The sequence below is a fragment of the Eurytemora carolleeae genome, unplaced genomic scaffold (assembly GCF_000591075.1).
Source record: "Eurytemora carolleeae unplaced genomic scaffold, Eaff_2.0 scaffold237, whole genome shotgun sequence".
Classification (NCBI taxonomy): domain Eukaryota; kingdom Metazoa; phylum Arthropoda; class Copepoda; order Calanoida; family Temoridae; genus Eurytemora; species Eurytemora carolleeae.
In genome coordinates, this window is record NW_019396130.1 from 92368 (window position 1) to 108009 (window position 15642).

At 32.6% G+C, this 15642-nt stretch overlaps 1 protein-coding gene across 8 annotated transcripts in view; it reads right to left on the minus strand.

Moving 5' to 3' along the window:
• LOC111695829 (uncharacterized) overlaps positions 1–9844 on the minus strand; it is a 36025-nt gene extending 26181 nt beyond the window's left edge. For 5 of the 8 annotated variants that reach the window (XR_002763949.1, XR_002763948.1, XM_023465278.1 and 2 more), the window contains exons 1-7: positions 9790–9844; positions 9560–9596; positions 7912–8015; positions 7365–7442; positions 4415–4489; positions 2405–2537; positions 613–717 (exon numbers count right to left, since the gene is read on the minus strand). Coding sequence is in view for 6 of the 8 variants with exons in the window: in XM_023465278.1 (XP_023321046.1) it covers positions 613–717; positions 2405–2537; positions 4415–4489; positions 7365–7442; positions 7912–8015; positions 9560–9596; positions 9790–9825 (568 nt within the window). In the remaining 2 variants the exon portion in view is untranslated. Of the gene's footprint in view, positions 1–612; positions 718–2404; positions 2538–4414; positions 4490–7364; positions 7443–7602; positions 7656–7726; positions 7766–7788; positions 7838–7911; positions 8016–9559; positions 9597–9789 lie in introns of those variants that run through there. The other 3 variants (XM_023465281.1, XM_023465282.1, XM_023465279.1) reach the window with 3 other exon arrangements.
• Between the last annotated feature and the right edge of the window lie 5798 nt (positions 9845–15642).

Sequence of the window (15642 nt, forward strand, 5' to 3'; positions counted from 1 at the left end):
CCTATAAAGTACTGTTCGTACCTATAAAGTACTGTTAGTAACTATAAAGTACTGTTTGTAACTATAAAGTACTGTTAGTACCAATAAAGTACTGCTTGTACCTATAAAGTACTATTTGTACCTATAAAATACTGTTTGTACCTATAAAGTACTGTTTATACCTGTAAAGTACTGCTTGTACCTATAAAGTACTGCTTGTACCTATAAAGTACTGTTTGTGCCTATAAAATACTGTTTGTACCTATAAAGTACTGTTTGTACTTATAAAGTACTGTTTGTACCTATAAAGTACTGTTTGTACCTATAAAGTACTGTTTGTACCTATAAAGTACTGTTTGTAACTATAAAGTACTGTGTGTAACTATAAAATATTGTTTGTACCTTTAAATTACTGTTTGTAACTATAAAGTACTGTTTGTACCTATATGTACTATATAAAGTACTGATTGTACCTATAAAGTACTGCTTGTAGCTATAAAGTACTCTGTGTACCTATAAAGTACTGTGTGTAACTATAAAATACTGTTTGTACCTATAAAGTACTGTTTGTAACTATAAAGTACTGTTTGTAACTATAAAGTACTTTTTGTTCCTATAAAGTACTGTTTGTACCTATAAAATACTGTTTGGCTGTATCCGGTCCTGCAGTGATAGCCTCGTGCATTGATAAATCCATGCCCGGTCCCTTAGTTTCCATCAGTTTAGCCATCCAGTTCACTACAAATAGGAACATATTTTAATTTAAGAAGTTTAATGGTTTTAAAATTCATAATATTGTCAGTAAGCAAATAGGATTGTGCCTGGAATAACTTAAAAACATCAAAAAAACAGTGATAAAAAATTACGAACTAATCTAAAAGATAAAGTGTTAATATATTGGTATTTATTATAATAATCCAATTAATTCATTATTTAATATATCTATTACAACTTAATAGCTGAAGCTCTATTGTTTAGAATATTACTTAATACTAAAAATAATATTAATTAAGTTTGTAAATTCATTTATTTATTTATTTATATTTGCTTGTTTGTCTTTCTGTATCCAATAAACATCAAAACGTGTGAACCGGCCGATCTGGCCCAATTTTTTTGTGGCAACTCAAATGACCCAAGGGAAGGATTGTCAAAGATGAAAAATGTTTCTCGAGAAAAATGTCGACATTTATTATTGTTTAAAATTAACCGGTCGTGCCAAAAATGATTGTTTAGCAATTCTAATGAACCAAGGAAAGTTTTAGGCAATGGTCAAATTGAAAAGTGTTGCCTGGACAAAAATGTAGAAATTTTTTTTGAAGATGCGCCAATTTTAAAGAGAAACATTACATCCTTGCAATTCAGCTTTTTAATTGGCTAAGAATAGAATTATACATATCTATTTATATTTCATATTTTTTACATATATATATATATATATATCATAATTATACACCGGACTAACCATGAGTGAGCAGCATTCGGTTTCTTCTATTTGAAATCAAACGTGCTTTTGGTCTTTAATTCAATAATCATTTACTTTACGGATTTGTTTATTTTATACATTTTCATTTAAAATGCATATGCCAACAAAAAAGTATTTAAGAAAAAAAAGGCAAACAAATTATGTTTAATGGGTCAAATTGGGATCAAAAGTCACAGCTTTCTTGAATATTGACAGAACCGTTAAATCCACGTGCCTAGGGACTAGATAGAAGTTACTTAGGTTAAAATCATATATTTAGGTTTCAGTGTGGAATCCCCTTCCAAGAATTTTCAAGTATTCTTAAAAACGTGAAGAAAAGAAGAAAAACTTTCAGCGGCAATAAAACTTCTGAGAAAACACATTCCCAACTAAATCTTCACAAACATTACTCAAAACTATTTTTTCTAAACTATTTTATTATTTCTGCAAAGTTTTGTGGAAAATTATGATTTCCTTTCAACTAAATCTACAGTTACGAAGATATTAATTTACATTTTCAGATTAATTATTCACAGTTTCTAACATTAAAATCTGATTTTCCAATCCTAATATCTTTACAACCCAATGTCGTAGACATTAGATATTTCAAACTGTAAATTATGTTAGATCAAATAATCAAAGTTTGAAATATGAAGAGTTTACACCAACAGGTTGCAAAGATGTAAGGATTAGAACATTTGTGTTTGTGGCAAAGACTTTAGCAGCTTTATATATTCTGAAGGAATTGTTCAGTGTTCACATTGATTGGTTGCCTATTAGAAAATAGAGCTTACTTTTTAATAGCTCTGATAATTAGAAAAAATGGAGCTAAGATTGAAAACATGCAAGATTTTAATGTAATGCGAAATTAATTTTATTTTGACGTAAAATCCTCTTAATTTACAACTGGCGGGCCGATCGATGTCTGAAGCTTAATCAAGCAAACCTTGCAGCTTTATTCACCTGGTCTTTTTTTGTCCAGCATCTTAAAGAGAAGATGAGCAGTCCATGAGTTCTCTTTGAATAATTGAACCTGCCAGATAGATTCATACACAGATGTATACCATTTCTCAGGTTCACGGGTAGACAGGACAACCTCAACACAATATAAATAAAGTTGTAATCTCTGTGTGTTTGTCCGATCATGACTCAGGAACCTCTGGACTGTTTTGCCTCTAATTTTAATTGGGGAACTCGGTAGGCCCACGGGGAATGTTCTTAGCTTTGTTTAAAGATCCTGAGTTGAGTGGGTCGACTTTAATTGAAAAAAACTTTCCTGTTAAAATCGTTCAAGTGCGGGTAAACAGCGGAAGTAACTTTTAGTAACCTAGGCAGCACTGGGTTCCCAAAGCTTTTATATATTTATTGTTAAAAGAAGTTTACGACATTTTATTTATAAAGGTTACATTTTTTTCAATCTTTTAAAGTTTAAAAGTGTCGATTGGAATTTTTCTAAAATCTTTGAAAATTGTCCTTTAAAACAGGAAAAATCCGCAAATTGTTATAATTTAAAAATTATAGGAAAAAGAAATGTTTGCAGATTGAAGAACAAATGCTACGATTATTACTAAAAATGGAGCGCACTGGAAAATGTTTTTGGATCCATTGTCAATGTTAAATGGGTAAACATGAAGTTTAGGGGCCCCTCTCCATGTAAAAGCCCCTGGATATGTTTTCTTGAAGATATAAACTTGAGAAATCCACAGCTTTGGTTTCCTCTGTCTTGAGTGTTTGCAAACAAAAACTCCATTGAAGGACTGTTATTTTTAGTTTTGTTAAATTTATCAAATATTGTTTTGAATATTGTGTTCCATTATTTGAACAGAATAACACTTTACTTAAAGAGAGAGTTGTCAAAATCCATTGAAAATATTCCATGTTGGAAAGTATATTTTTAAAATACAGGGTGTCCCAAAAAACATGGAAATTCAGTGATGAATTGGATATCGTCTTTGTTATGAATTAGCATTGTAATACCTAATTTAAAAAGCCATAATATTATTATGTCTGCTAGAGTTTATCTAATGAAAACGATAAATGACTGTAAAGATGTGTCTATAATGTCTCCGCAAGATGAACAGTGAAGACGGACAAGTTTACTCTGTTTGTATACTGCAATTTTCTTGTTTTACTAAGTACAACCGTATGCGGTCAAAACATAAACAAACAAAATGTGAACCTAGCAGACGAAACTCTTACAGATTACAGCTTTCTCAGTAGGTATCACTATATACTAAATCAAAGAATTATATAAAAAGACGATATCGAATTCGTCACTGAATTCCTATGTTTATTGGGACACCCTGTATCATCTAAAGACGAATATCGAAAGATATCTTATAAAGTTATTTGTTGCTTTCTATAGAACACGTCTAAAAATTATTAAAGGTTAATAAACAAATATTTAATAGAACCCCCTCTCTGTCCTATACATAAACACGCTACGATAATATGATCCTTTTAAACAATCCAATATTTTTCAAGGTAAAAATAATTTTTAGATGTTCTAGTATAGTGAAAAATGTAAACCTTGATATGTTTCGCTATTTACTGTTGTACCCAAAAAACTGTGGAATAGGAAGACGACTGTGAGACTCAAGTTTTAATTTGAAAACCCCAAAGAACATGAAACGCACCAATACAGTGTGCACATACTATTTTATTTAATTAAATAATTTTTAAGCTCTGGTAAAACATGATATTATTGATTAAATGTCGTCTTCATAGTCCGAAATTGGTCCTTCTGTAGTGAAACAGCGTATCTATAATAAGGAATTTAGTCTTTTTCGCGAACTTAATTTTTAATCACTTTATCTTTGAAACCTGATTGTGAAAACCTTTGATATTTCGAACTTACATTGTTTGACCGAACAGTATTCCTAATTTAAAATATTTGAGGTCTACAACATTGGATTGCAAAGATATAGGGATTAGAAAATCAGATTTTGTGGCAAAGGCTCAATTCCTCTATACCTTAGCATTAGGATACACAGTCACCAGATCCTTCCAGAACAAGGAGAAGGGATAATCAACTCCGGATATATATCCCTGGATATACATTATTAAAGGGACTGTATACGGATATATATCCCTGGACATACATTATTATAAGGGGCTGTACGGATATATATCCCTGGATATTTACATTATTAAAAGGAATGTACGGATATATATCCTAGAATACACATTATGAAAGGGACTGTACGGATATATATTACTGGATATACATTATTAAAGTGACTGTACGGTTATATATCCCTGGATATACATTATTATACTGACTGTACGGGTATATATTCCTCGATATATATTATCAAAGGGACTGTACGGGTATATATCCCTGGATATAAATTATTAAAGGGACTGTACGGATATATATTCCTGGATATACATCATTAAAGGGACTGTACGGGTATATATCCCTGGATATACATTATTAAAGGGGCTATACGGGTATATATTCCTGGATATACATTATTAAAGGGACTGTACGCATATATATCCCTGGATATACATTATTGAAGGGACTGTACGGGTAAATATCCCTGAATATACATTACTAGCCTTAGAGGGCGCTTCGCGCCCATCTTCTAAATTAATTGTGAACATGTTCTCTTTGTGTACATCGTAAAACAAAACAAAAATAATTCGCGGATTTTCACAAAGAATTTCGTGGATTTTCAAAATTTTAAAAAATTTAATGAGATCGAATTTTGATTGAGACAAATATTTAAAATTTCAATCATTCATAAACCTTCCCTGGGGTCCCTAGATGTTCCACAAAAAATTTGGGCCCGATCGGTTCAGCCGTTTGACGTTTATTGGATACAAACACACAGACAGACAAACAAACAAACAAACAGACAGACAAGCCAAATTTATATGTAGATTAAAGGGACTGGCCGGATATATACCCCTGGATATACAACATTAAAGGGACTGTATTGATATATATTCCTGGATATACAACATTAAAGTTTTCGTAGTTTTCTTCAAACCTTTGTCTAGGAAATTATTAAGGTATTTTTAAGGTACTAGCCTTAGAGGGCGCTTTGCGCCCATCTTCTAAATTAATTGTGAACATGTTCTCTTTGTGTACATAGTAAAACAAAACAAAAATAATACGCGGATTTTCACAAAAAATTTCGTGGATTTTCAAAATTTTAAAAAATTTAATGACGATCAAATTTTGATTGAGACAAATATTTAAAATTTCAATCATTCATAAACCTTCCATGGAGTCCCGAGATGTCCCACAAAAAATTTGGGCCCGATCGGTTCAGCCGTTTTGACGTTTATTGGATACAAACAGACAGACAGACAAACAGACAGACAAGCCAAATTTATATATAGACGGCACGTTATATAGATAGATACATAGATTGTAATCGTTGCTTAAGGAGTTATGGAGCGGAGAAAAAAAGGAAATTAATAGAATTTATAACTTTTCGGGAGATATGAATACGAAATCGTCCTCTTCTGATAAAAGGATAAAGAGTACAGTGGCCGAATTTAAAGAATTTGAGCGGCGGTTTAAATTTATGCCGCGGCTTAAATATGGTTGGTTACACTTAAAATTGTATCAAATGTTTCAAGATTTAAGTCGGCGCTTAATTTAAACCGGGTTTTGGCAGATTTAAATCGCGGCTCAAATTCTTTAAATTCCATCTCAGTACACATGTAATCGTAGATAAATCACAGTTAGAACCGGATCACTGACAATTTATACATTATTTTGCTTCATCTTGAAATAAAATTTAAATATATCTTTAAAGTTCTTAAAAATATATTTTTCATGTTTGTGCTTTGATGACTTCCTTTGAGACATTATTTGATTTGCATCCAAATATATTAAACAGGGACGATTTATTTCTGTTGGAAATGTTGATATTGTATTCTTAAACTGTTTCATAAAATAAGACGATTTTAAAATGTCGTCGTCCTTGTTTTTTAATAGCCGGGATATCTCGATCTGCAGATTCAAAAAAGTTGCATAATCCCAATATCTTTGCAACCTTATGCTATAAACAGTTGATTTCTTAAATTTAGACTATTTTATCTAAAAGAATTCATATTTTGAAATGTCAAAGGTTGCAAAGAAATAGGAATTAGAAAATTTAGAGTTTGAGGCAAAAAATCTATTTCTTTGATAAATGAACTCTCTGCATATTTCAGAGTCTAGCAATATCATGGGGACACATCTTGAATAATCACGATGGGGACAATTTTATTTTCAGGAGTAAGAAAACGAATAAATGAACTTTAAACAAAAGATGGGACCGACAGTTTATAGAAAAAAGGTCGAGACCAGAAAGGATTATTGAAGATAAAAAACCTAGTTTGAAAGTTTATCAATAATGGTCGACACCAGAAGCTTGAAGATAAAGGACGAGGCCGGAAGATTTTTTTTAATTGAGGATTTGAAAAATTATTCATAATAAAGCTTTGTCTGACATTGTAAGTCTTGTAAGTAAATTACTTTTTTAATCCAGAGATAAAGTAAAATTAATCTGTTTTAATTAAATTTCCATCTCTGAAAATTAAAACTTTTACTTAAATCTTGAAATTAAAATTTTTACCTCCTTCTTAATAGTAAATTTTTTGCCTTTTTCTTAAAGTTTAAATTATTACCTCTTTCCTACTATTCAAATTTTGTACTTCTTTCTTAAAGTTAAAAATTTTTATCTCTTTCTTTGAGTTTAAATTTGTTACCTCTTTCTTAAAGCTTAATTTTTTTACCTCTTTCTTAAAGTCTAAATTTTTACTTCTTTCTTAAAGTTTAAATTTTTTACCTCTTTCTGAAAGTTTAAACTTTACCTCTTTCTTAAAGCTTAATTTTTTTACCTCTTTCTTAAAGTCTAAATTTTTACTTCTTTCTTAAAGTTTAAATTTTTTACCTCTTTCTGAAAGTTTAAATTTTTACCTCTTTTTTAAAAAATGTTGTCCAGTCTTCAGCAGAGTTTTTACCATCAGCTGCATTCAACCAAAGATCAACATGCTCCTATTTCATAATTATTTCAACCAACATATCATATGTAGGAAATTTAAAATAACTGATTGTTTAACTAGAGGGACACGTAGTATTGTGGTAGCATCTTGCACTGATCCCTTGAAGGTCTCCATCATGTGGTAGGATCTTGCACTGTACACCTGGTGTTTACCTGGGATCCCTTGAAGGTCTCCATCATGTGGTAGCATCTTGCACTGTACACCTGGTGTTTACCTGGGATCCCTTGAAGGTCTCCATCATGTGGTAGCATCTTGCACTGTACAACTAGTGTTTACCTGGGATCCCTTGAAGGTCTCCATCATGTGGTATCATCTTGCACTGTGCACCTGGTGTTCGCCTGGGATCCCTTGAAGGTCTCCATCATGTGGTAGCATCTTGCACTGTACAGCCGGTGTTTACCTGGATCCCTTGAAGGTCTCCATAATGTGGTATAATCTTGCACTGTACACCTGGTGTTTACCTGGGATCCCTTGAAGGTCTCCATCATGTGGTAGCATCTTGCACTGTACAGCCGGGTCAGGGCGACCTTCAGGGACAAGGTCCCAGTCCTGGGCAAACCAGCTCCTAAATTTATAAATACTTTTGTGTTTGATTGGTGAGATTTCTTAGTGGATATTTAAAAGTTCTAGATTTTACAAATATTACTTTAATGATAAAGAATTTGAGGAATCAAGCAAAACAAAGTTTGAGTTGAGAACGTGTACACCAAGATCTTTTAACCAGATTGTAATCACTTTTAAGTAAAAATACTGCTTGGTTAGGGGTTTAATGTCAAATTAGAGCTGAGAACTTTTAAATGAAGTGAGTTTTATTTAAAACTTAGTTTTTTCTCTGTGTTCAAATATCCCAACTGGGATCACGTTTATTAAACTAGCTTTCCTCGAAAAAAAACTAGCAAACAAAAATCTAAAAATCTTGAAACACATGCAATTTTTTTTTGTAACATTTAGTTAGTAAAAATTGTAATAGAGATTTTGAAAATTAGCTTTTTATTATGATAATTATGAAAGCTTCACCACGTAGTAATTTGCCTTCAGTTGGTTTGATTTTGGTTCATTTAGTTTAAGAAGAGCAAATAATTTAAAACTGTTTATTCTAAAAATTCATTATTTGTTATACACCAAATCAAATTTTGACCCTAATAGAAGATATATGCAAAAAACCAACCCAAAAACGATCCCAAAACGATCGTTATTTGATCGCTTTTCCATTTTTTTAAAATCTTGTAGGATAAAGATATTGGAAAACTTTATAAACGCAAACTTTAACATAATACAGATTTGAAATGTTGGAAGTTTTATTAATTCTTTTAAACAATCCAAACAATTAACAACGCTAGCTGTACAGAGTATACACACCCACACAGGATTGGGGTTTTAAACGACGCTAGCTGTACAGAGTACGCACACTTTTAAACAACGCTAGCTGTACAAAGTACACACACCCACACAGGATTGGGGTTTTAAACAACGCTAGCTGTGCAGAGTACACACATCCGCACAGGATTGGGGTTTTAAACAACGCTAGCTGTACAGAGTACACACATCCGCACAGGATTGGGGTTTTAAACAACGCTAGCTGTACAGAGTACACACATCCGCACAGGATTGGGGTTTTAAACAACGCTAGCTGTACAGAGTACACACATCCGCACAGGATTGGGGTTTTAAACAAAGCTAGCTGTACAAAGTACACACATTCGCACAGGATTGGGGTTTAAACAACGCTAGCTGTACAGAGTACACACATCCGCACAGGATTGGGGTTTTAAACAACGCTAGCTGTACAGAGTACACACATCCGCACAGGATTGGGGTTTTAAACAAAGCTAGCTGTACAAAGTACACACATTCGCACAGGATTGGGGTTTAAACAACGCTAGCTGTTCAGAGTACCAACATCCGCACAGGATTGGTGTTTTAAACAACGATAGCTGTACAGAGTACACACACCCACACAGGATTAGGGTTTTAATTTGTTTTTATTCACAACATCTTATCCCACACACTTTATGCAGACGGCCAAACCAAACTTGAAGTTTGAAGGTTGTCAGATCGTCAAAAAAGTTTTATTCTTTTACTTAATAATTTCATTATTTTCTAAATTACCTATGACTAGAATCTCCTGAGGATTTGGATTTAGGATCTAGAATTAAAACATCAAATTTTTTTATTTTCAAAAAGTAGTTTGAGAAGCAAATGTTTCCCTGGTTGAGAGAAGAAAGTTTCCCATTTTCCTTACACAGAGGACACAGTTTAAACAATCAATTAATCAATTCAAAATATCTGTCAAAAACTAAACTCAAATTATAAATGACATCTCAAAATGCTTAGTTTACCTCAGATTCCTTTTTTTCTCCAATAATTTTATTCATTTTTTCTACCTCTTAGTCTGAAAATAGATAATTTTTTTAATAGATTTAAATAGTCTGTATTTTGCATTCCGTTAAAGAGATTGTAAGCGTAATTTCAAGTGACCCTCCATGCAAAGATGGCAATGTCTGATTTAAACCTTAAAAACTGATTGTTTTCAATTGTGGTTTCTCTAAAGAAGTGACTAGTGCATTTCTACTGCAGGAAAACATATGGAAATTAAACACTTTTAATTCTTGAAGAAATACAATATCAGTATTCAAGACCACAGAGGCGTAGTCAGGGGGGCTAAGGGACTAAGCCCCCCCCTGGACCAGTGAAATCTATGGATTTCAGGGGTTTTTCAGGCCCCAACAGGTGCTGAGCCCCCCCCCCCTGTAAAGAAAAAAAATCTAAGCCCCCCTGGACAAATTCATGGGTACCGTTGTGAATCTGACATGTCTATCTTTTCAAGGTGATTGTGTCAAAACTGAGAAAGGTATTGCAAACAAAGTAGGGGGAGACGTAGGACGCCCCCCCCCCCTCATTACCCAGGGTTTAGGGTTCAAGAGAAAAAGAAAAATTTATGTTTAATTGCTCACATTGTGATCAAATTCACGGCTTGCTGGGAAAAAGGCCGAACCGTTAATCGCCGTGCATTGTAGCTAAACCATGCACAAATGGTGGTTTTTAAAGTAAAGCACTTATATTATGTATTATAAACCAAAAATAAATAACAGAAAAAAATAATTTACAAATCATAGAACTCGGTTTAGCTCATGTCTCAAGGGTTCTAGTTTCAAAGTTCATATTTCAAACCGAGCATATTTATATTTGTCAATATAACGCCCATACATGCGGAAACAAATTCAGAATATAGAAGCTTTGAGTTTTATACCACATGAAAAATCAATTACTGCTCGTTATAATATTTGAGTTTATAAATATTATAATATTAATTAAATAAAAAGATTGTAATGTATACATATTACATACACATTTGTATTATATTAAATGTACATATAAAGGTGCAAAAATCTATTACATAAAATGTTCGAACATTATCAATCTTTCTCATTGTCTTGTATAAAACCTTTGTATGCAATTTGCATATATTGTTTTATGCAAAAATTATTCTGCAAAGAGTTGTCTAAACTTAGATAAACACCAGGGATCAAACAGTATTACGGAGAATAGAATAGAACTAGAATAGAACTAGGATAGAAGTGACAGAACTAGGATAAAACTAGAATAGAAATAGGATAGAACTAGAATAGAACTAGGATAGAAGTGACAGAACTAGGACAGAACTAGGATAGAAGTGACAGAACTAGGATAGAACTAAAATAGAAATAGGATAGAACTAGAATATAACTAGGATAGAAGTGATAGAACTAGGATAGAACTAGGATAGAACTAGGATAGAACTAGGATAGAGTAGGATAGATCTATGATAGAACTAGGATAGAGAACTAGGATAGAACTAGGAATAGAACTAGGATAGAACTAGGATAGAACTAGGATAGAACTAGGATAGAACTAGGATAGAACTAGGATAGAACTAGGATAGAGCTAGGATAGATCTAGGATAGAACTAGGATAGAACTAGAATAGAACTATAGGATAGAACTAGGATAGAGCTAGGTAATAACTAGGATAGAACTAGGATAGAACTAGGATAGATCTAGGATAGAACTAGGATAGATCTGTGATAGAACTAGGATAGAACTAGGACAGATCTAGGATAGATCTAGGACAGGTCTAGGATAGATTTGGGATAGAACTAGGATAGAACTAGGATAGAACTAGGATAAAACTAGGATAGAACTAGCATAGATCTAGGATAGAACTAGGATATATAAAGGATAGAACTAGGATAGAACTAGGATAGAACTAGGATAGAACTAGGATAGAGCTAGGATAGAGCTAGGATAGATCTATGATAGAACTAGGATAGAGCTAGGATAGAACTAGGATAGAACTAGGATAGAACTAGGATAGAACTAGGATAGAACTAGGATAGAGCTAGGATAGAGCTAGGATAGAACTAGGATAGAACTAGGATAGAACTAGGATAGAACTAGGATAGAGATAGGATAGATCTATGATAGAACTAGGATAGAACTAGGATAGAACTAGAATAGAACTAGGATAGAACTAGGATAGAGCTAGGTAAGAACTAGGTAAGAACTAGGATAGAACTAGGATAGACCTGGGATAGATCTAGGATAGAACTAAGATAGATCTAGAATAGATCTGTGATAGAACTAGGATAGAACTAGGATAGAACGAGGATAGAACTAGGATAGAGCTAGGATAGATCTAGGATAGAACTAGGATAGAACTAGAATAGAACTAGGATAGAACTAGGATAGAGCTAGGTAAGAACTAGGATAGAACTAGGATAGACCTAGGACAGATCTAGGATAGAACTAGGATAGATCTAAGAATAGATCTGTGATAGAACTAGGATAGAACTAGGATAGAACTAGGTTAGAACTAGGATGAGCTAGGTTAGATCTGGGATAGAACTAGGATAGAGCTAGAATAGAACTATGAAAAAAAAGGATGCTGGCAACAAAAATGCTTCAATCGTTTTCATAAGAATATATTTATTAATGTAATAAAATTATGAATTAAGAGCAATAAAACACAATTTATGAAAAAGTTCCCTGAGGTATTATCAGAGGATCTATTATTATTATATTACTGGTATGATATATTATGCATACATTACATTTATACTTGAATATGTGTTGATCAGGAATTGCATATACAACTCGATTTGAGATCGCAATTTTTTTAAATAATGAAACTGAAAAATGTATTACTAAGTGTATACGAAAGTCGACACTCAAAACCTTCTAACTCTCATGTCTTTAAAACAACTTTGACTATAAAATATGAAAAATTTACCGCCATTTTAAAATAGCATCCCTTCGTTTTCCTTAATTTTCCATTCACTTTTTTCATGAACAGTTTATTTCGTTCGATCATGATTTAAAATCAACTGTTTTTTCCCGTTCGGACACGGGATTTACCGTAAATTTTAGTTCTTTAACGGAACATTTTACGTATATTTTCAATACTATTTTGTGTATTGAATTAAATGTAACCCTTTGGAACTTTTCCTAGCTTTTCAATTTTCTATCTGGATCAAAATGTGTTTGGCCATTTTCTTGTTCGACTATGCTTTAAAAATCAAGTTTTGTTTTCTCAAGTATCAGAACACGGACATATTTCATAATTTAAAGGATATCGTTGTGTTGTGTCGATACCACTCAAATAAAAGGTGAATTATAAGTTAAAAGAACGATGACAATGTCGCAGACCTTAGATATTTCAAACTAGGAATTCCGTTAAATCAAATAATCTTAGCTAGAAATACAAAGTGAATAGAATATATATTAGAGTGGAATTTAGTCGAAAAAAGTGTTAAACGGCCATTTTGTTGTACTGTTTCCATACTGCAGGTGTACTTCACAAATTTGTGCTATATAACCTTTTGGGCCTTGGAACATCATTTTATTAAAAGCATAGAGAATAGAATATATAGAGAGGAATTAAAAGAATCTCTCGGTATGAATTTTTTCAGTCCCTTTCAGCCTGAAAGGGAGTTCAAAGTGTACAAGTCATGTAAATGTTCACAAATTATATGCAGCAGAGTACATTAATACAGTATGTTCCCTAGACTATCCATTTCAATTTCAAATTTTTTAAACTGTTAAATAACTTTATAATGAATTAGGTGAATAAAAACATCATTTGATTTATAGTTATAACGGAAAATCGTCGTTTGTAAAGTGGAAGGCATAGAGTCTATGTGAAGTGATCATTGGTCAATCATGAAACCAGCCTATTTCATAATTTGGTTTTCTTTTAACAATAATTTTAGATTTTCAATAAAATGATATTCCAGGGCCCAACAGGTTATATAGCAAAAATATGTGAAGTACAGCTGCAGTATGGAAACAGTGCAACAAAATGGCCGTTTTACATTTTTTTCTAGTAAATTCCTCTCTATATATTCTATTCTCTATGATTAAAAGTTTTCTTAAAAATTATTTGGTTTTCTCTAAATCAATTCTCTTCAGAATCTCAAATTCAAAAATTTTCTTCAACTAAATGTTTTGAAAATAAAATCTAAAAATAATATTAAATTATTAAATAGGCTGGTTTAATAATTGACCAATGATCATTTCACATAGACTCTATAGCCTGTCACTTTACAAACGATGATTTTCTGTTATAACTATAAATCAGATGATGTTTTTTATTCAACTAGTTCATTTACTTAAGTTTATTGAACAGCTTTAAAAAGTTCGAAATTGAAATGGATAGTCTAGGAAACATACTGTATTAGTGTAGTCTACTGCATATAATTTGTGAACATTTACATGAATTGTACACTTTGAACTGCCTTTCAGGCTGAAAGGGACTGACAAAATTCATACCGAGGGATTGTCTAAATTCCACTCTAATTTATATTTTATTCTCTTTGTAGAAATATCAAGAATTTATACCATGAGGCTGCAAAGATAAAGAGCTTAAAAAATTTGAGTTCCTTTATTTCACTAATTTTCATGAATCTCCATGAAACCTTGTCAACTGGCAAAAATTCAACGCTGCCCTTTGCAGTCTGCAGTCTGCACGTCTACTCCTGTAATTGAACTGTGTTGATGGTGTCTTGCTGTTTAAGCAAGCTAGCAGCTTCGTACGCTAAAAACATATGTCTAGGATAACCCCACCCCTGTGCAGTGTGCATTTATGCAGTTAAAAAGGTTCTCCAAATTTCCGGGTATAGAACCATATATATCAGTTTTTGCAAGGAAGATACTCTCATGATTTTGCGCGCTAAACTTTATGAAGAAAAAAAATTAATTATTCATTTAGTTTAGATTTCGACTATTTTGATTTTATTTAATAATTTTAAATCTAAACAAAATTCTTTCAAATTATTATAAAGTTCAACGACGACCTTTAAGTCGTCTCTCAACTGTCAGCATGATCAGTTATATGTAATTGTAAAGGGGTTTTCAAATACAACCAAAGTCTACGCCAAATGACACTAGAAACCACAAAAATAATACTGAATGTTCTAGTATCGCAGAAAGGTGTCCAGTGCATTCCAATTATTCAGAATAGGATCGAAAATAATTTTGCTGCAATTATGTAATCCTGCAGTTCATTCACTTTTAGAATTACATTTTTTAAGGATTTTAAATCGTGAAATAGCAGATCAAACCTTGGAACCGGAGGGAAGGATTCAATCCTTGGAAGGAAGGATACACCTTGGGAGGACGGATACAAACATTGGAATGAAGGGAATACAAACCTTGGGAGAAAGGATGCAAACCTTTGAAGGAAGGATACAAACCATGTGAGGAAGGACACAAACCTTGGGAAGGAGAATTCAAACCATAGGAGGAAGGATAAAAACTTTGGGAGGAAGGCTTCAATCCCCAGAAGTAAGAATTCAAACCTTGGGAGGACGGAAACAAACCTTGGAATGAAGGGGATACAAAACTGGGAAGGACTTGGAAGGAAGATTACAAAAACCTTGGAAGGAAGGATGAAACCTTGGGAATAAAGAATAAAACCTCGGAAGGAAAGATACAGAATTTGGGAGAAAGAACATAACCCTTGGGATAAAACTTGAGAGGAAGGATAAAAATCTTGGAAAATACTAAGGATAAAAAATTTAGAAGAAAGGATTCGAACCTGAAGAATACAAACCTTGGGAGGAAGGATACAAACCTCGGAAGAAAGGATACAAATCTCGGAAGGAAGGATACACATCTTGGGAGGAGGGATACAAACCTTTGGAAGAAGATTACAAA